Source organism: Macaca thibetana, chromosome 5, assembly GCF_024542745.1.
Source record: "Macaca thibetana thibetana isolate TM-01 chromosome 5, ASM2454274v1, whole genome shotgun sequence".
In the NCBI taxonomy this organism is placed as follows: Eukaryota; Metazoa; Chordata; class Mammalia; order Primates; family Cercopithecidae; genus Macaca; species Macaca thibetana.
In genome coordinates this window covers 42,955,078-42,976,892 of record NC_065582.1, presented here as the reverse complement: position 1 = coordinate 42,976,892, position 21,815 = coordinate 42,955,078, and the positions used below count along the sequence as shown (strand labels likewise).

General features: G+C 36.3%; 1 protein-coding gene across 2 annotated transcripts in view; it reads right to left on the bottom strand.

Annotated features, from left to right (window-relative positions):
• Positions 1-21,815, bottom strand: part of TTC29 (tetratricopeptide repeat domain 29) — a 262,482-nt gene that overhangs the window by 176,973 nt on the left and 63,694 nt on the right. For both annotated transcript variants that reach the window (XM_050789925.1, XM_050789926.1), the window contains 2 exons: positions 14,112-14,324; positions 2,853-2,938 (listed from right to left, as the gene is read on the bottom strand). In XM_050789925.1, the coding sequence (XP_050645882.1) occupies positions 2,853-2,938; positions 14,112-14,324 (299 nt within the window). The remainder of the gene's footprint in view (positions 1-2,852; positions 2,939-14,111; positions 14,325-21,815) is intronic.

The following is a 21,815-nucleotide window of genomic DNA, read 5'->3' as shown; positions in this document are numbered from 1 at the left end:
TTTTGAAGCCTCTGGGAGAGGATCCTTCCTTGCCTCTTCTATCTCCTGGCGGTTCCAGGGATTTCTCGACTTGTGACTGTATCACTGCACCATCTGCCCTTGTCTTCATATGGTCTTTTCCTCTGCGCATGTGGCTTCCTGTCTTCTGTTTCAAATCTTCTGCCTTTTTCTTATAAGGATGTTTGTCTTCATATTTAGAGTCCACCTGGATAATCCAGGATGATCACTTCATCTCAAGATCTTTAACTTAGTTACCTCTGCATTCACAGGTGCCAGGGATTAGGAAGTGGATTTTTTTTTTTTTTTTTTTTGAGGGGAGTAGCATTGAACTCACTACCCTTTATGAAATAAGTATAGTTATTACTCCCACTGGATAGATGGGGCAATTGAAACTTAAAGAGTGTAAGGGACTTGCCCAGTGTCACATATTTAATAGGTTGTAGGGACTAAAGCTTCACATATACTTTCAGAGAAACGATCTCCATACTTTTCTGAAAGGAGTAACAGTTTCAAGTAAAGTAATTCATCCCTTGGATGTCAAATATTCCTTCTTCAATCTATTCATTACTAGACTATCCTATACCCTATACCACTAGGAATAGGATAAACCAGCATTTCCACCTCTAGGAATCCATTCATGGATAAATTTGTCACATCTGATGAAACTGTTCACTGCCACATCCTTTACAATAAAAGTTACGAGAAACAACCTTAATGCCCAGCAGTAGAAGATGTTTGAATCCACTATGGCACAGTCACAAAATGGGATATCACGTAGACCTCTTAAGATAAGGTTTGTCCAAATTAACACAGGAATAGAAAATCAAATACCACATGTTCTCACTTATAAGTGGGAGCTAAACCTTGGGTACTCATGGACATAAAGACGAGAACAACAGACAACTAGAGGAGGAGGGCAATGGCTGAAAAACTATCAGGTACTATGCTCACTACCTGGGTGACAGGATCAATCATACCACAAACCTTAGCATCACAAAACATACTCAGATAACAAATCTGCACATGTACCCCCAAATCTAAAAGTTGAAATTACAAATAAATAAATACAATGAGACTTGCCTATAGTTAATAATGGTGTATTATATACTTGAAGTTTACTGACACTAGATCTTACATGTCCTCACACACATACAAAAGAGGTTAATATGGGAGCTGATGGACAGGCCAACTAGTTTGATTGGGGAAATAATTTCCCAATATATAGATATACCAAAATGTCACATCATACGTCTTAAATATATGCAACGTTTATCTGCCAATCTTACCTCAATAAAGCTGGAAAAATTAAAATAATAAAACTAGGCATGCCTTCATGCATCAGTATGGAAGAAATTAACTCAAGGTGCAGAACAGTGCATATAAAATGCAACAATTTTCTAAATAACACAAAAGAAACATATATATGCACTTTATAGATATTTGAATATATAGAATATTTTTGGAAAGATAAGCCAGAAATGTGTAACTGTGTTTGTCTCTGAGAAAAGAACTGTGAGACTGACTACAGGGAGAGAAAGAAAATGTAGTTTTCATTGTGAATTTTATTGTATTGTTTGAATTTATTTTGTGCTTGCATTACCTGAGAGAGAAGGAATATCTATGAGCTAGTTTTCACCTAATTTTCCAACTTGACCTCCAACTGAATCATGGAGTACGTCCATGTTGAGTGTATACACATGTGTGCACACGTGTATATCTAGTGTTCTATCATTGTGGACTCTGATGTTTTCTACATGTGTAAATCCTGTCTTTCAAAAACTTTTTTTTGGTGCAGCTTCCCTGGTCTTCAGTGTTGGAACCAACCACTCCTCCCTCTGCACTTAAAAAGCCCCTGTTCATCCTACTTCGAATTGTGGTTATGCCCGCAAGTTGTTTGCCCTCATTAAATTAACTCCTAAAGGGAAGTGTGCATCTCGTTGGTCTCTGTGGTCCCCAAGGTATCAGAAACAAATCTTTGCTGAATGCTAATCATTAACTTAAAAATATTAAGCATAAGAGTTATCTAGAAAAACCTATGTTTTCTATGATATCCGATTGTAAGGGGACTAGAAGAAAATATGTAGCCCAAATATAGTAATTCTACTTTGCAAAAAAATATCTAAAGGAACAAAGAAGATCCCAAAAGCTTAAAATCCAATATTGTGTATCAAATTGGATTATTACAAGAGATGTAGGTGAAATACTTTACATACATAATAGAGGTAAGAGAAGAAGAAAAAATGACTTCAGTTATAATTCAGGAAAGATCACCCTTGACATTTTTACTTGTTTGTTTGTTTTTAGCCAAAAAAAAACCTGGTTGCAAAATAGCTGAACAGTGATTTGATTATAGAGCAGGCTACTTCTCAGACTGGGACTAACATCCACCTCCACCTCTGTTGCCTCCTCACTACCTGCACTGAAGAGCTACATCAAGGCAGCTCACTCTATTGCTTAATAACCACATTTTTGTGCGTGCAAAATTTCTCAAATCATATTATAAAATGACTGTAATTTCTTTTTTGTTATTTACTTTTTACCATCACTTAAACCTATTTCCTCTTGTCCTTGTTGATATGGGCATATAGAGGGCCATATTACTACATTTATTTAACTTTCACATATCCCAAAGAACCTCATAGTAATTGATTATATACCACTGTACCTTCAATAAACAATAAAACCAATTTTTAAAATGCTTCTAGCATATTGCTATTCTGCTTTAATCTCAGTAAAAAGGCACACCTATGTCAGGCCTAAGTCATTTCTGTTGGCCTTGTAATAACATATAATAAAATAAAATAAATATACTAAAATAATTAAAAATGGTAGTGATTAAAAGTTTAGCTTACTGTTAATGCAGTTTCATATTCCTCAGCAGCTAAGTGTGCTAAGCCCAAGTAGTAAGAGGCTTCCCCTTCCATCTTTTTGTCACTTCCTGAAGTGAAGATGTAAAAGAATTACCAAGCATTCAAGAAATTGATTTACTACAACAAACAGAATCCTTGCTTTTCAAGACAGTAAAATATTATTATTTTTTAAAGTATGCAGTTTTATCAATAATCCCCACAACCTAGCTATATACTCAAAAAAAAAGGCTGATGTAAACACAATTTACCTGGATCATAGATATTAGAGTAAGATGCTTTAACAATATAATTATATACCTCGTACATGACATACCTCATGCCATTTGGCAAATATACAACTTGTTTATATTCAGTTTATAAAGGGGCTTCCCTTTATAAACACAGCCTAATATTATCATTTTGACATTCATGTATAATTTTTATACTAGTCCAACCTGTAAAGGCATACAGTCATCTAGCATAGCTGCTACTACATACATAAAACAACTGATAATGGATAACAACCTTAAATGGTGCACAAACATTCATACTCAATCACATGGACTGACATTCAGCTAAGTTTCTAACTGCAGATAATTAGCAAATTAATGAATTTTTATTTTGATTATGTTCTGTTTAAGAGCTATTGATTAAAGCATAGGTGAGAGTAACTGACAGAGCTTAGTTTCCTGGTAGAAAATTCCATGTGTATTTTGAAATCCACACACTTTTCTTTACTAATCATTGGTAATATGCTTTTCATCATTTTTTTTTTTTTTTTTTTTTTTTTTTTTTTGCAAGAAAGTTAGTCTTTCTAATTCCTGTGGTATCTTACTAATTTTATTTCAGGAATTAACCACTTCTTTCCAAAAGCAAAATGTGTGAAGATATAACGTGGTTCAACGTGACATACCTCATACCATTTGGCAAACATATAACTTGCTTATATTTAGTATATTAAATATAACATTGGCTTCCAATGTGACTAACTCCTAGCTAATGCAAATGCTGAGTGATCTAACCTTTGTTTTTGGTCTTTGGAAAGTAAGTGATATGGTTTTGATGTTTGTCCTCTCCAAATCTCACGTAGAAATGTGATCCTCAATGTTGGAGGTGGTGCCTGTGGAAGGTGTCTGTCATGGGGGCAGATCCCTCATGAATGTCTTGGTGCCATCCTCATGGGATGAGCTCTTGCTCTATTAGTCTACATGAGAGCTGATTGCTTTAAAGAGCCTATCATCTCTCTTGCTCCTTCTCTCGCCATATGACATGCCTGCTCCCCTTTGCCTTCTGCCATGATTGGAAGCTTCCTGAAGCCCTCACCAGAAGGAGATGCTGGCACCATGCTTGTACAGTCTGTGGAGTTTTAAGTTTAAAAAAAAAAAAAACTCTTTTCTTTATAAATTACCTACCTTCAGATATTCCTTTATAGAAATGCAAAATAGATGAATAGAGGAAGTATCCTTAGATTTCTGAGCTCCACATTCCAACCATGAAGGATGTCAGCAGGAACAATATTTCACGCTGCATTCACTCTCACCACTCACCAAATAACCACTGCTGATGCAGCGGCTCTTTGAAGACTTCAAGGAAATAGGATGGCAAATGCCAGTGACAGTATTTTTTCTTCTTTAGCTATTTCCCTGATTGCAGAGAATTACCCCTTCAAGATCTCATTTTAGCAGAGTTGATGATGCCAGTGATCCAGTAAGGGGAATTTTAACTCTTAAAATTCAGCTGGGCCCTAACTTTTTCTCTGGTATAGGATTATGGGTTCTGGGACTAGCGAAGGTAAAGACAGAATAGAAGAAAGAGGCTATGACAGGAAGCTACTTATTAGAGAGTTAAAAGTTGGCTGTATGTGGTATGTATTTTCTGTGTCAAGTGGTATAACTGTGTTAAAGCACTAGCAACTGGCTGGGCTGATATAGCACCATCATCTGCATCTAATTTTATGTGAGTGGAAGCTCAGCAAAGAGGAGAAAGGAAGGAAAACATCTATTGCTACTGATACAGTTTGGAAACACCAAATATTAGTTTTTAAATAATATTTAAACATGAGAACTTTTCTTATTCACTAATAAGAGACAAAGTTAAGATAAAGTGAAAGCAATAACATAACAGAGAAAAATGTCAGTAAGAATAGGATTAACAACAACCAAAAAGAAAAGGTTAGGTCTAAAATCTTGGCACTACTAAAATTGAGTGACACATCAAAACTGATGTTTTAGAGGACAGAGACATAAAGAGAGAGAAAATAAATAATAAAGAATAATTATGTAAGGTGTATGCTAACAAGTGTTCTAGGGAGAAAATAGAGCAGGGTAAGGGGAATTGGGAGAGCCAAGTGGGGGTCCAGAGGACAAAGCAGGTTTCAATATTAAATATGGTTATCAGAGTAGACTCCATTGAAAAGGTGGTATTCACAGTAATGTGAAATTAAAAATACATAATAGAATTCAATTTGGGAAACTTGCATCTATGTGGAAATTAAAGATGCTCCTAAATGAACAGTGGGTCAAAGAAGATCACAAGATAAACCAAAAAATATTCTGAAATAGACGAAAATGAAAACACAACAAACCAAAATTTATGGGATAAAACTAAGATGTGCATAGAGAGAAATTTATAGCTATAAATGTCTATATTTAAAAATAAGAAAGTCCTTTCCATCTTATAAAACTAGCAAAAGAGGATACAACTACATTCAAATCAAACAGAGGGAAGGAAATAGGAAAGACTTGAGTGGAAATGAAAAAATAAAGAATAGAAAACCCATAGTGAAAATCAACACAACAAAAAATGATTCTTTGAAAAAGTCAACAAAATTAGCAAATGTTTAGTTAGATCAAAAAAAAAAAAAAAAGAAAAGAAAAAGAAGAAACCCTTAAATTATTAAAATCAAGAATGAAAAAAGGTAAATAACTACAGACCTTACAGAAATAAAAAGGATTATAAGAGAATTTTGTGGACAATTACATACTAACAAGTTAGATAAACTAGATGAAATAGACAAATTCCTGGAAAGATACAAACTACTGAAATTGACTTAAGAAGAAATCAAAACTTTGAAAAAATTCATAACAAGTAAAGTAACTGAATTAGTAATTTAAAAACTTCTCTGAAGAAAAGGCTAGTCAGGCGCAGATGACTTCACTGGTGAATTTTTAAAAAATATTTTAAGAATTAACATCAATCTTTTACAAACTTTTTAAGCTTTTACAAACTTTTTAAGCAATTAAGAGAAAACACCTCCAAAATCATTCTATGAGGCCAGTATTCTTTTGACATCAAACCAGACAAAGACATTACAAGAAAAGAAAACTATAAACTCATGTCCCCTATGAACACAGACACAAAAATCCTTAACAAAATTACTAGCAAAGCAAAATCAGTAACATATAAAGATTATACACCACAATCAAGTGGAATTTAGCCCAGCGATAGAAGGTTGGTTCAACATATGCCAACCAATCAGTATAATATACCATATTAATAGCATAAAAGACAAAATCATATGACCTTCTCAATAGAGGTAGGAAGAAAGCATTTTGCAAAATCCAACCCCTTTTCATGTTAAAAACCCTCAATAAACTTGGAATAGAAAGGAATTTTCTCAACATAGTAAAGAGCATCTACAAAAAACCCTCAAAAAACTTGGAATAGAAGAGAATTTTCTCAACAAAGTAAAAAACATCTACAAAAAACCCTCAGTAAATATACTTCTGTTTAAAACTGTTGCACTAGAGGTTCTAGTCAGATAAATTAGGCAAGAAAAAGATAAAGCACACAGATAGAAAGGAAGCAGCAAAACTTTATTTGCAGATACCATAGTCTTATATACAGAGAATCCTAAAGAATCCATAACAAACTATCAAAGCTAATAAATGAGTTTAACAAGGTTGAAAGCTATAAGATCAATATAGAAAAGTCAGTTTTATTTCTACATACAGGTTATGAACAATCTGAAAATGAAATTAAGAAACAATTCCATTTGCAATAGCATCAAAAGAATAAAATATTAAAAATAAATTTAACAGAAGAAGGCAGTTCTTCATGTACACTGACAACTATAAAACATCATTGAAACAAATTAAAGAATATATAAATAAATGGACAGATAGCCCATATTCATGGATTGAAAAACTTAGTGTTAAGACGGCAATATTCCCCAAATTGATTGACAGATTCAATGCAATTCCTATCAAAATTCCAGCTCCCCTTTCTGCAGAAATTGACAAGCTGATCCTCAAATTCACATGGAAATGCAAGTGATGAAAACAACCAAAGCAAACTTGAAAAAGAGCAGTATTACAACACACATTTCCCAATTTCAAAACTTACTACAAAACTAGAGTAATAAAATATATGTATTCTTGTAGTTGTAAGTTAGACAAGAGAGATCAAGGCAATAGAATTGAGAATCCAGAAACAATCTTCACATTTATGGTCAAATGATTTTATATGGGGTGTCATTACAATGTATTGAGAAAAGAATAATGTTTTCAACAATTATTAGTAGTACAATTGGATATCCACTTTCAAAATATGAAGTTGTACCCTCCTTACACCACATTTGCACACACACACACACACACACACTTGAAAATAGATCATAAGTTTAAATATAGTTAAAACTATAAAACTCTTAAGAAAGCACTAAACATGGAAAGGAACAACCGGTACCAGCCATTGCAAAAACATGCCAAAATGTAAAGACCATCGAAGCTAGGAAGAAACTGCATCAACTAACGAGAAAAATAACCAGTTAATATCATAATGGCAGGATCAAGTTCACACATAACAATATTAACCTTAAATGTAAATGGACTAAATACTCCAATTAAAAGACACAGACTGGCAAACTGGATAAAGAGTCAAGACCCATCAGTCTGCTGTATTCAGGAGACCCATCTCACATGCAGAGACATACATAGGCTCAAAATAAAGGGATGGAGGAAGATTTACCAAGCAAATGGAGAACAAAAAAAAGCGGGGGTTGCAATACTAGTCTCTGATAAAACAGACTTTAAACCATCAAAGATCAAAAGAGACAAAGAATGCCATTACATAATGGTAAAGGGATCAATTCAACAGGAAGAGCTAAGTATCCTAAATATATATGCACCCAATACAGGAGCACCCAGATTCATAAAGCAAGTCCTTAGAGACTTACAAAGAGACTTAGACTCCCATACAATAATAATGGGAGACTTCAACACTCCACTGTCAACATTAGACAGATCAACGAGACACAAAATTAACAAGGATATCCAGGAATTGAACTAATCTCTGCAGCAAGCAGACCTAATAGACATCTATAGAACTCTCCACCCCAAATCAACAGAATATACATTCTTCTCAGCACCACATCGTACTTACTCCAAAATTGACCACATAATTGGAAGTAAAGCACTCCTCAGCAAATGTACAAGAACAGAAATTATAAAAAACTGTCTCTCAGACCACAGTGCAATCAAACTAGAACTCAGGACTAAGAAACTCAATCAAAACCGCTCAACTACATGGAAACTGAACAACCTGCTCCTGAATGACTACTGGGTACATAACAAAATGAAGGCAGAAATAAAGATGTTCTTTGAAACCAGTGAGAACAAAGATACAACATACGGGAATCTCTGGGACACATTTAAAGCAGTGTGTAGAGGGAAATTTATAGCACTAAATGCCCACAAGAGAAAGCAGGAAAGATCTAAAATTGACACCCTAACATCACAATTAAAAGAACTAGAGAAGCAAGAGCAAACACATTCAAAAGCTAGCAGAAGGCAAGAAATAACTAAGATCAGAGCAGAACTGAAGGAGATAGAGACACAAAAAACCCTCCAAAAAATCAATGAATCCAGGAGTTGGTTTTTTGAAAAGATCAACAAAATTGACAGACCGCTAGCAAGACTAATAAAGAAGAAAAGAGAGAAGAATCAAATCGACGCAATAAAAAATGATAAAGGGGATATCACCACTGACCCCACAGAAATACAAACTACCATCAGAGAATACTATAAACACCTCTACGCAAATAAACTGGAAAATCTAGAAGAAATGGATAATTTCCTGGACACTTACACTCTCCCAAGACTAAACCAGGAAGAAGTTGAATCCCTGAATAGACCAATAGCAGGCTCTGAAATTGAGGCAATAATTAATAGCCTACCAACCAAAAAAAGTACAGGACCAGATGGATTCACAGCTGAATCCTACCAGAGGTACAAGGAGGAGCTGGTACCATTCCTTCTGAAACTATTCCAATCAATAGAAAAAGAGGGAATCCTCCCTAACTCATTTTATGAGGCCAACATCATCGTGATACCAAAGCCTGGCAGAGACACAATAAAAAAAGAGAATTTTAGACCAATATCCCTGATGAACATCGATGCAAAAATCCTCAATAAAATACTGGCAAACCGGATTCAGCAACACATCAAAAAGCTTATCCACTATGATCAAGTGGGCTTCATCCCTGGGATGCAAGGCTGGTTCAACATTTGCAAATCAATAAACATAATCCAGCATATAAACAGAACCAAAGACAAGAAACACATGATTATCTCAATAGATGCAGAAAAGGTTTTTGACAAAATTCAACAGCCCTTCATGCTAAAAACGCTCAATAAATTCGGTATTGATGGAACGTACCTCAAAATAATAAGAGCTATTTATGACAAACCCACAGCCAATATCATACTGAATGGGCAAAAACTGGAAAAATTCCCTTTGAAAACTGGCACAAGACAGGGATGCCCTCTCTCACCACTCCTATTCAACATAGTGTTGGAAGTTCTGGCTAGGGCAATCAGGCAAGAGAAAGAAATCAAGGGTATTCAGTTAGGAAAGGAAGAAGTCAAATTGTCCCTGTTTGCAGATGACATGATTGTATATTTAGAAAACCCCATTGTCTCAGCCCAAAATCTCCTTAAGCTGATAAGCAACTTCAACAAAGTCTCAGGATACAAAATCAATGTGCAAAAATCACAAGCATTCTTATACACCAGTAACAGACAAACAGAGAGCCAAATCAGGAATGAACTTCCATTCACAATTGCTTCAAAGAGAATAAAATACCTAGGAATCCAACTTACAAGGGATGTAAAGGACCTCTTCAAGGAGAACTACAAACCACTGCTCAGTGAAATCAAAGAGGACACAAACAAATGGAAGAACATACCATGCTCATGGATAGGAAGAATCAATATCGTGAAAATGGCCATACTGCCCAAGGTTATTTATAGATTCAATGCCATCCCCATCAAGCTACCAATGAGTTTCTTCACAGAATTGGAAAAAACTGCTTTAAAGTTCATATGGAACCAAAAAAGAGCCCGCATTGCCAAGACAATCCTAAGTCAAAAGAACAAAGCTGGAGGCATCATGTTACCTGACTTCAAACTATACTACACGGCTACAGTAACCAAAACAGCATGGTACTGGTACCAAAACAGAGATATAGACCAATGGAACAGAACAGAGTCCTCAGAAATAATACCACACATCTACAGCCAGCTGATCTTTGACAAACCGGAGAGAAACAAGAAATGGGGAAAGGATTCCCTATTTAATAAATGGTGCTGGGAAAATTGGCTAGCCATAAGTAGAAAGATGAAACTGGATCCTTTCCTTACTCCTTATATGAAAATTAATTCAAGATGGATTAGAGACTTAAATGTTAGACCTAATACCATAAAAATCCTAGAGGAAAACCTAGGTAGTACCATTCAGGACATAGGCATGGGCATAGACTTCATGTCTAAAACACCAAAAGCAACGGCAGCAAAAGCCAAAAATTGACAAATGGGATCTCATTAAACTAAAGAGCTTCTGCACAGCAAAAGAAACTACCATCAGAGTGAACAGGCAACCTACAGAATGGGAGAAAATTTTTGCAATCTACTCATCTGACAAAGGGCTAATATCCAGAACCTACAAAGAACTCAAACAAATTTACAAGAAAAAAACAAACAACCCCATCGAAAAGTGGGCAAAGGATATGAACAGACAGTTCTCAAAAGAAGACATTCATACAGCCAACAGACACATGAAAAAATGCTCATCATCACTGGCCATCAGAGAAATGCAAATCAAAACCACAATGAGATACCATCTCACACCAGTTACAATGGCGATCATTAAAAAGTCAGGAAACAGCAGGTGCTGGAGAGGATGTGGAAAAATAGGAACACTTTTACACTGTTAGTGGGATTGTAAACTAGTTCAACCATTATGGAAAACAGTATGGCGATTCCTCAAGGATCTAGAACTAGATGTACCATATGACCCAGCCATCCCATTACTGGGGATATACCCAAAGGATTATAAATCATGCTGCTATAAAGACACATGTACACGTATGTTTATTGCGGCACTATTCACAATAGCAAAGACTTGGAATCAACCCAAATGTCCATCAGTGACAGACTGGATTAAGAAAATGTGGCACATATACACCATGGAATACTAGGCAGCCATAGAAAAGGATGAGTTTGTGTCCTTTGTAGGGACATGGATGCAGCTGGAAACCATCATTCTTAGCAAACTATCACAAGAACAGAAAACCAAACACCGCATGTTCTCACTCATAGGTGGGAACTGAACAATGAGATCACTTGGACTCGGGAAGGGGAACATCACACACCAGGACCTATTATGGGGAGGGGGGAGGGGGGAGGGATTGCATTGGGAGTTATACCTGATGTAAATGACGAGTTGATGGGTGCTGACTAGTTGATGGGTGCACCACAGCAACATGGCACAAGTATACATATGTAACAAACCTGCACGTTATGCACATGTACCCTAGAACTTAAAGTATAATTAAAAAAAAAAAAAAAAAGAGCAATGAGGAAAAATAAAAAACAAAATACTCTTAAGCATAGGAGTAAATCATTGTGACCTTGTATTGGTCAAAGCCTTCTTAGTGATGATATCAGAAGCAAGAACAGCAAAAGAAAAACTAGACGAACTGAACTTTATCAAAATTAAAAACTTGTACTTCAATGAAAACCATCAGAAAGTGAAAATAAAACCCACAGAACAGGAGAAAGTATTTTCAAATCATATATTTAATGAAAGACTTGTACATAAAATATACACGGAATTCTTAAAACTCAATCATAAAAAAAAAATTTAAACCAGGCAAAGAATCTGAATAAAAATGTCTGCAGAGAAGATATCCAAACGGCCAAGAAGCACATGACAAAAAACCCTCAATGTTACTGGCCAACAGGGAAATGCAAATCAAATCCACAGTGAGATACCACATTACACCTACTAGGATGAGTATAATGAAGAAGATAAAAGTAACAAGTGCTGGTGAGGAAGTGGCTAAACTGAAACCCTCATGTATCACTACTGGAAATGTCAAATGGTGAAGCCACTTTGGAATACTGGCAGCTCCTCAATAAGTTGAACACAGTTGTCATGTAACCCAGTGATGCCACTCCTAAGCATACAATCAAGATCTTTGAAAAGTTGTACACAAATGTTCATTCTAGCATTATTCATAATAGGCAAAAGGTGGAAACAACTCATATGTCCATCAACTGATAAGTGAATAAAGAAAATGTGGTATAACCACGCAATGGAATGTGATTTGGCCCTACATGACGGATGAACCTTGAAAACATTATGTTAAGTAAAAGGTGTTGGCTGATGCTACATTTGCGCATTACACCAATGTACCCTAACAAAGGAGTTGGCCGACAGTTGGTGTCAATACCCCTTAAATACTATGTGAACCAATGTGAGGGGCATGCTTTATTTGGGTAATCATCAGCTTGCTCCTTTAGGCTCCCTGATCAACGTAGGAGACAAGAGTAACGGGATACTTTGTCCCAGAATATTTACCCTCTTTAAGAGCTCTGAAAAGTATTGTGCAATCCTTTAACCTATGTACTTTTTTCGAAGAAAAATGTGGGGACAAATATTTATTGGTTTTAAAAGACATTAAAAACTATAACAGCGTAAGAAGTAAGTCTTCTCTTGTTCTCCTGATCTGATCTTTGGTAAGCGAGAGATGCTTTTTGAAAGAAGACTGCTTGACAGGCTCTGACTGTTCTTTCTTTGTGAACTACCTTAAAACTTAGCAAAGTAAACCTAAAGTAATGCATCTTTTCCTAATCAATGCATTCCTTTTCATTGAAACTCCATGTAACTTTCCATGTGACTAAAGTTTGCTGCTGAAATTGATCTAAGAGCTAACTATGTATTTACCCTTTTGGGGGAAGATACTAGACCATTTATACAAAAGTAGTTCATTTAATGAGATGCATCTTTCAGGGGGTGATTTCCTGTGAGTATGTTGACTAATATTATTGAAAGAAGTTACAGAGAGACTAAGCTGTTTATTTTTACTCTTTAGTAAATTAAAATCACACCCAGGAAATCAGTCCTGCTCACTCTAAATAAGCCATCTATTATTTAATAAACCAATCAATTAAATATATCCATGAGCTAATACACTTTAGTTCAGGAGCATAACTTTTATCTTTTTCTCCTTCACGAAAAGGCTACTTTATTAATAAATTACTATATGGTAACAAAATATCCTTGCATTTCAGAAACTAAAAGCTTATAAGAATATGCTCCAAATTTTTTCTTTGTATTTTACATGTACAGAAATGATACAGACTATGAAAGACATGAGCAGCTCTCATAGAAGCATTTTCACTGCTTTAAGTGTACATATACATCACCTGGATATCTTGCTAACCTGGGGATCCTGCTGCAGTAGGTCTAGGGTGGGACCTGAGACCCTGGCTGTTATAACATGCTGGTCTAAAGGCCACATTTGATCTAAAATATATTACAGTCCTATTTTCCTGTTACTGATAACTAAATATATAGCATATTTTCCTTGTTACCTGACAATGGGGAATGTGCAAACAATGAAAGGTCTCTAAGACTCCAAGGAATATACAACCACATACACACATGCACATTGCACATACCCACGCTTAACTTTTGCAGATGATCTTACCTTCTCACTTTAGGTTCTTTGTTTTGCAGCACTACCCCCAGTGGATTGTAATTTTGGAGATAAAGCTTTCAAGAAACTAATGGATTTCTTGTTATCAGCACTAAGGCACCTCCGTTTTACAGTGAAATTTGAAAGTAAATTGATGGCATTTGTCTTTGCATTTCATAGGAAATAATCACCCTAACACTTGACAATTTTTACTTCACTCTTGGGAGAACCAGTGTCTACCCATTAAAGAAAACAATGTGAGAGTGTTCTTTTCCACCCACCTTCTTTGGCTATTTCAGAAGCTTTTATTAGAATTTTGATGGCCTGTTTGTATTCTTTATTTTGCAGCATTTTGTCTGAGAGTAATCTGTAAGTCCTCAGGAGACTCTCACAGGCCAACAAGTTGAGAGAGCGGCCTGTCTCATCCTTCCATATCCGCCCCTGCGTCAATTGATGGAATGCTTCATAATGCTCAGCAGCTTCCAGAAGCTGACCTGAAGAATAAAAGCCATTCATAAGTATAAAGCAGAGGTCAGAATGTGTTTTCAGAAATTTTGCATAAATTTTAGCTTTACTATTAAATGGAGAAACACCATGGATTATGGTGAAGGATTTCTAAGGCTGAAGATGAATTAAACTGGGAAAGGAGCTATCTCTAATTGGACCTCAGTTTCAGCATGAATTTTAGATAGACACCTGCAAGAGGGAGGGATGTACTCTGGCTAGTAGAAATTTACTGGGCTTGCATATGTTTAGAGAGGGTGTAAAAGGCCAGCAATGATTATTAATCACCATCATATTGGCTAATATTTCTTTAACATTATGTATGCCATGCATCCTGCTATGTGCTTTATATGTATTTCTCATTTTATCTTCAAAACAATCCAATGGAGTGGGACTGTTCTGATTTCCTATTACAGAATAGAAAGCCAAACTTAGTAAGGTTAAGAATTTTGCTCAAGATGGCAAGTCTAGTGCTATAATATCCAGGAAATCTGACTCTAGAGCTGATACTATCAACCAATATCCTCTACTGCTTTCCCAACAGATGGCAATTTCATCATTCTTTTTTTCTTTTCTTTTCACTCTGTCACTCAGGCTGGAGTGTAATGGTGCAATCACAGCTTACTGCAGCCTTGAACTCCTGAGCTCAAGCAATCCTCCCACCTCAGCCTCCCAATTTCATCATTCTTAAAAAAGAATGCATCCATTATAAACTTCAAATTCAAACATTATGGCTCCTTAAACTGCTTCTCGGCTGGGCGCGGTGGCTCACACCTGTAATCCCAGCACTTTGGGAGGCCAAGGCGGGCGGATCATGAGGTCAGGAGATCGAGACCATCCTGGCGAACACGGTGAAACCCTGTCTCTACTGAAAATACAAAAAAAGTAGCAGGGCGAGGTGGCGGGCATCTGTAGTCCCAGCTACTCGGGAGGCTGAGGCAGGAGAATGGTGTTAACCCGGGAGGCGGCAGAGCTTGCAGTGAGCAGAGATCCCACCACTGCACTCCAGCCTGGGCGACAGAGCAAGACACCGTCTCAAAAAAACAAAACAAAACAAAACAAAAAACTGCTTCTCAAAGTTTGACTGGACTTTCCAATGAGGTTTTTGTATATCCTATTTAGCTTTGAATAATTAGAATGTAACTAACTGCCTTTTTGGGGATTTTACCCTATAATAAAATCCAAAATATATCTTCTCCAAGCTTAAACTCTAAATTAGCTGTAAGTAATTTCTTTCCTTAAAATATGAGCAAGCATATTTCTAGAAGAGGAGTCTGCAGCTCCATACAGTGGATTTAGTATTTTACTTGTTCATTTCCTCATGGGAATGCTCACAATATCCTGAAATGTAAATACTCTTTTCTGGTATTGGAGTTACATAATTGGAATTGATATAAAGAACACTTACATCTAGGCACTCCAACCATAGTGGTTAAGAGTGTGGGCTCCAAGCATATGGCCTGTTCCTATCCCAGCTTTCCCAGCTTTTGTTTAGCCTCAGGCTAATTACTGCCCTCTGTGTGCCTTACTTTATTCTTCTGCAAAATAGGATTACTGTGTAACTTTTCAAGGTACTATTGTGAGAAATGAATTCATGCATGTACAATTATACGTTACAGGGCACCTGCTCAGGAAACACAGCTAATGTGATCAGTTGGTACAGTAATAATATCTTCAGAAACTCCAGCAGGCAAACTGAAATATAGCCACTAATTTATTATGTTTATTAAGTATAACTTACTCTTCCCAAAAAAAACAAAAATTAGTTGAGTCCCTATAACAATATTATCATGACATATTAAATTAACCTATGCAGGTTATATTAGACTCAATATCTTTCCTCAAATGAATTTCATTGAATAGTGTTGGTTGGAGCTGCTTCCATGACTATTGCATATAATTTCTTCCTATTTGTTGCATTGAATTTGTTACCAAAATTAGTATTAAAGAATGCACATAGAAATAAGAATAGTAGTCTCAAAGAAAAACAACCAGTGGTGGTGGGTAATCAGTAAACACTCTGTAAAAATTCAGTGGACAGTCCAGGCACAGTGGCTCACACCTATAATCCTAGCACTTTGAGAGGCTGAGGCGGGTAGATCACGACGTCAGGAGTTTGAGACAGCCTGGCCAACATGGTGAAACCCTGTCTCTGCTAAAAATACAAAAAATCAGCTGGCTGTGGTGGTGCATACTTGTAGTCCCAGCTACTCAGGAGGCTGAGGCAGGAGAATCGCTTGAACCCAGGAGGTGGAGATTGCAGTGAGCTGAGGTCGTGCCACTGCACTCCAGCCTGGCAACAAAGCAAGATTCCATCTCAAAAAAAGAAAAAAGAAAAAAAAAAAAAGAAAAATTCAGTAGACATAGACAGTCTAAGTCCTTGCTGAGCCATGCAGGGGGGCATGTTAGCGAAGATACATACAGAAAGGGCAATGTGTACTGCAGATTTGTTTATAAATTTATATTATGAAACTTTCATATGATAGGAGACTGCAAGCCATAGGGATGATTTTATACAAGTCTATCTTGTTACATGAACAAGTGTTTATAATAAGTAAATATATTAGGAAATATAAACAAATTTAGAAAGCATTATCAGTGCTATATCTGGGAGGTAGGATTATGGGTAACAGATGGTTTCTTTTTTGATTTTCTGTTTTCTTTTTCTTGTTTTTTTTTTTTTCTGTTTGCTTATTAGCATTTCCTAAAGTTTCCATCATCAAAGCATGTTTATTTTGTCATCAGGATATACAATGAAAGTCATTTAAGAAATAATGCTCAGTCCCTTTTTCACATTGATACAAATACTCAAGGTTGAAGTTCATGGCTCTCATCTATCTTTACTTCTAGCTGACACTTTTTTCTTACCTTCCAGAAAAACAGGCATAATTTTTCATCTCTCCCATGTAGCACCTCTTACCAGAAACACCTTGCTCCAAATACCCACGACCCTCATTTTTAAAAACTAGAATGGAGCATTGACATATTTGTGCGTTATATTTCCTCTGTTAACTGTATTTCTGCCTATGAAGTATACCACTGTAGCCCTGGAAAGATGTATACAAGAGTTCCGTTTCTTTTTTCATCTAGTGTCCATCTATTCATAAAGTACAGACACGTATTTCTTTTTGGCCATGTAAATAGGGAAAGGAGGATATAGAATGCTGTGAGAAAAACAGATAGTTCCAGAATAGATAGGGATCATAAAGGATATGAAGCTCTGGGTAACTCAATTAGAATTAGATGCAAATGAGGTATAATGATATCAATAGCAAATGAGAACAGATATCTATCTCCAAAATTTGATCTATATGGGGGCAGAAAGGGGAGGTGAGGGGAGGGTCGAGTAGGAAAAGAAGAAGTGGAAGAAATCGGGACAAAATGGGAGGTGGGAAGAGTGGAGTGAAGGCTGGGGTTGTGTCTTCGTATTCCATATCAGCCAGATGTCCTCTGTGTTATGTTACTGGGTCTTGGGTTGCTGTTAGGTATCCTGGATAAGGCTGCCAAAGCAGGAGTGAAATGAGGATTGTCCTCAGGACACTGGTTTCATCTGGTGCCTTCAGAAGGCAACCTTGGGATGGTTAGAAATAATAGTAGTCTTTTCAGTTGGATTTGCTTTTTGCTAGAGCTGCAGGGCTAGTATCAATGTACTACTTAGCTCATGGTTATTGGCCAAAGTTCAGCTCTCAGAAGGGTCTGTTTGGAGTCTTCCCTGAGGTAGGAGCTTGAGATGCTTGGGTGAAAGAGAACAGTGACCTACTCTTTCATGAAGGTCTATTAGGTGCTAGTCAAAATGCAGGGCTTTTCTCCCCCCTACACATTAACTTACTGAACATTCCAAAAACTGGTGAAGTATATATGATTGTTGCTTTTTCACTAAAGAGGAAACTGAGACTCACAAAGTTTATATGACTCAAGTATATGCCCCAGATTTATCATAAGTGATGATTAGGATTTAAACCCAAGGTCACCAAAAGCCCACACAACTGGTTCCACCACATCAGATACTAGTAAACAAATAAAGAGCCAGGAAACTTAGGTGGAGTGAGATAAATTCTCTGGACATGAATCTCTTGTGTTAAAAATGATGAGCAAATTTGCATGATTCCTAGTCTCTTCCAGTTCTATAATTCTCCAACTTTGCTCAGGCCACCATAGGTCACCTTTAAGAAAAGCACAGATGTGAGCCCCTGATGTGCTTCTGACCGGTCTTTCTGAAGAAGCAGTTGTATAACCAGCTGTTTCTGAATTCCCTGCTCTCTTCTAAGCCATGCAGTGACATCTGTGGGGGGCTCTGGAATTCTGTGGGTACCCTAGACTCAGGCACCTGTGGCCTCATCTCACTATTCATGGTTTCACTTCCCCCTGCTTCACCATTTTCCCACAGATGAGGTCAGTGGGGTCCTGATTAGTACTATTTTAAATGGAGGTCCCTACTACACAGAAGCAGTTTTCCAGTCCTTCTTATATGTAGGGATTCATTTCTAAAAGCATTTGGTGGCAGTAAATAAGTCAGCAAGAAAATAAGCCAGCAAAGATTTGATCCAAATGACCACAAGCACACAAATGACTTATCTGCAATTTCTAAAGGCTGGCCAGAATTTAAAGCATATATTATGATATAGTAGAATATTTGATTAAAAATATTAAAAGATATGCCCATGCTATGAAGAGAGCATAATAATTTAAATATGCAAGCATTTCCCTTTAAGCATGATTAACAGTGATATGATTTCCATCCAATGTCTATTTCCAACTGTGAATTGGAGTTTTAAAATCATCTTGTTTTCTGAGTAATCATTCTGATATTAATTAAGACTAGACATTTATTAAGATATAATGCATACTGCTTTTAACTGAAAATTTTAAATTCAATTTACCTGAGAGAAATATTATAAAAGACCTCAATATGGTGATCACTTTTACTAAGCTAAATATAAATATCAATGTAGATAATGAATCAGATTTTCTCACACGGCTCATAGCATTCCTTTATAACTTCTACAAAGTGTTCATATTTAGTCTACCTTTTGGCACCAAATAAACTTTAACACAACAGGATCTAGAAATCTCACTTGGTTCTGATGTCAATCTTTTAGAAGGACAAGAACAAGTGTTTAAGCGTCCAAGGTCTGTCCTCCTCTGGAATTATCAAGTGTTGACATTATTTTCCATCAAGGAATAGGGACAGCAAAAAGAGGAATAATTTTACCAATGTATCACAAATATAAAAGTTCACAGAAAACAGGACAAAAAAGAAGGCCTGGGGACTATTCACAGGTATGAAAGTCTTGGTAGGGGAAAGTGAGTTTTCTCATGGTGCACCAGGAATCACCCAAAGATCTTCATCATCACCGTGAGTAACCAGATCACAGTGGTAACCACAGTAAGGAAGACACACTAACTGCTGAATTAAAGGCCTGCATGCATGGCTCCATAGCAAGCACAAGTCCAGACAGTCCACCAACATTTCATGTGAACCAGGGAAGAAAATAGAGCCAAAATGTTTTGTTGGAGAGGCTGGGGATGGCCCTCCACAACTACCCTAAGTAGTCAATTTATTTCAATAATATGAAGTAGGATCAGAAAACACATCTTAGGAGAACACTGCGAACAACTGCATTAAACAAGAGTATCCAGGTATGAATAGAAGTAGCCTAAACCTAGTTTTGTTTTGTTCATCAATTATATGACATCTACATAAACAACGAGGAGTTTGGCATGCATTCATAGTTTCTCAACTAAAGGAACGAGCACTCAAAATAAAACTACTACAAGGGAGTTTTACTTTATCTAAAGCCCACTCAGACAAGAAATCCATCCATTTATTTAAAAATACAAACAAAACCCAAACAATGTTGTCAACTGTAAAATGCTTGGTAGGATGTTAAGACAAACACTATGCAGAGAAAATAAGATTTTATATAGTTGGGTATTATCCAAATTGTTGCTTACCCTCTTCCCTGCACAACATCTCTGAAAGTTTATAGATATTTGTTGTATCACAGCAGATGTCTAGAACAAATATTAAGCAAAGGAGAATGTATATGATCTCTCCCATTTTAGTTTTTTTTTAAAGTAGGAAGATTGACTAGATATTAACACAAATGGGTTTAAATGTGAAGCTGCCATAAAAGCAGGAACATAAATGTAATTCTCCCAGCCGCTATTTTGATGCACATTTTTGATTCCATGAATATTTTATGAAATGGCCCAAACTAAAGCCATATAACATTCCTGCATTACTGATGCTTGCGCCCGTAAGCTACGAACATTAGAGGCATGATTGAGTGCATTAAAATGAACTCATTCAGCAGTGCATTGATTACTTGAAGGGGGAGGGAAACAAAAAAAGAAAAAAAAGGAAAAAAAGAAGTTGCTCCACTTAAGAAAACAGCATACAAATCTAAAGTTTGCAACACATTAAGGGCAAAAACAAGTTTAAATAAAATAATATGCCATAAATACAGCATGACTCTGTCCAGATCTGACATTAATTAGACAAGGTGTTAATTATGTCCAAAGATGGCTGCTGGTATTGTTCAGGTAATTTAAAATGTCACAATCTCTAAGACGCATAGACTGGTCTGTTTTAGCTCCATGCATCAGCAATTCTGAAAATAGGTAATTATTTCCTTTTCTATCGACTTGTACATTTGCCAGTAAAAACAATGCTGCAGAAACAATTGCATGAAAATAATTTGACAGATCCATAAGACCTGTTTCTTCAGCAGCACTGGTATAAGTCTTAAGCATATTTAGTTCGAAATTGCGCACATTTGCTGAAGACTTTAGGGAAATATTCCACTTTAGTTTAAAACAACAACCTAAAGGAACAATAAAGCTTTACGTGTATTATATTACATTTTAATCTGGAGCTACTGGACATCTTTGGTGCGAATTACCATTCTGTACAACAGAGAGATAAAATCTGCTAGAAGCAATATTGAACAGTAGCAAAAAGAGAAAAATGTTATTGCCCCTTTGTAAAAACAAAAGACACTGCTTTCCATTTTGTCTTAACTGCATGAACAATTTATACTATCTTAAGGTTTTTACATTCAATTATGATAATTATAACAGCACTACAAATGCTGAAATAGTTAAGGGCTTGCCACACTTCCAGCGGAAACTATCACTTTCAAGGGTTTATCTCCTGTCACAAGAGATTTGTTGTGCACTATAACCCACTGCACACCATTGCAAAATGGAATGCTGGAAAACAAAGATTTTGTTCAGTAACTCAATAGCATCCCTAATAAACTGAGAAGAAAATGTGCCCATAACTTTTGAATAGCTACTTTTAGATATTTAGAAGAAATGTAAGATGCTAGTTTAAAAACGGAATCCTCTCTTTATCATTTGGAGTGCTGATTTCAAGTGGACATTATAGGAATGCTACCACACACCAGTTAAAGAGTATCGGTCATATTGACCAGACAATGAAAACAATCCCATGTAGACAGGTTTGGGAGAACCTC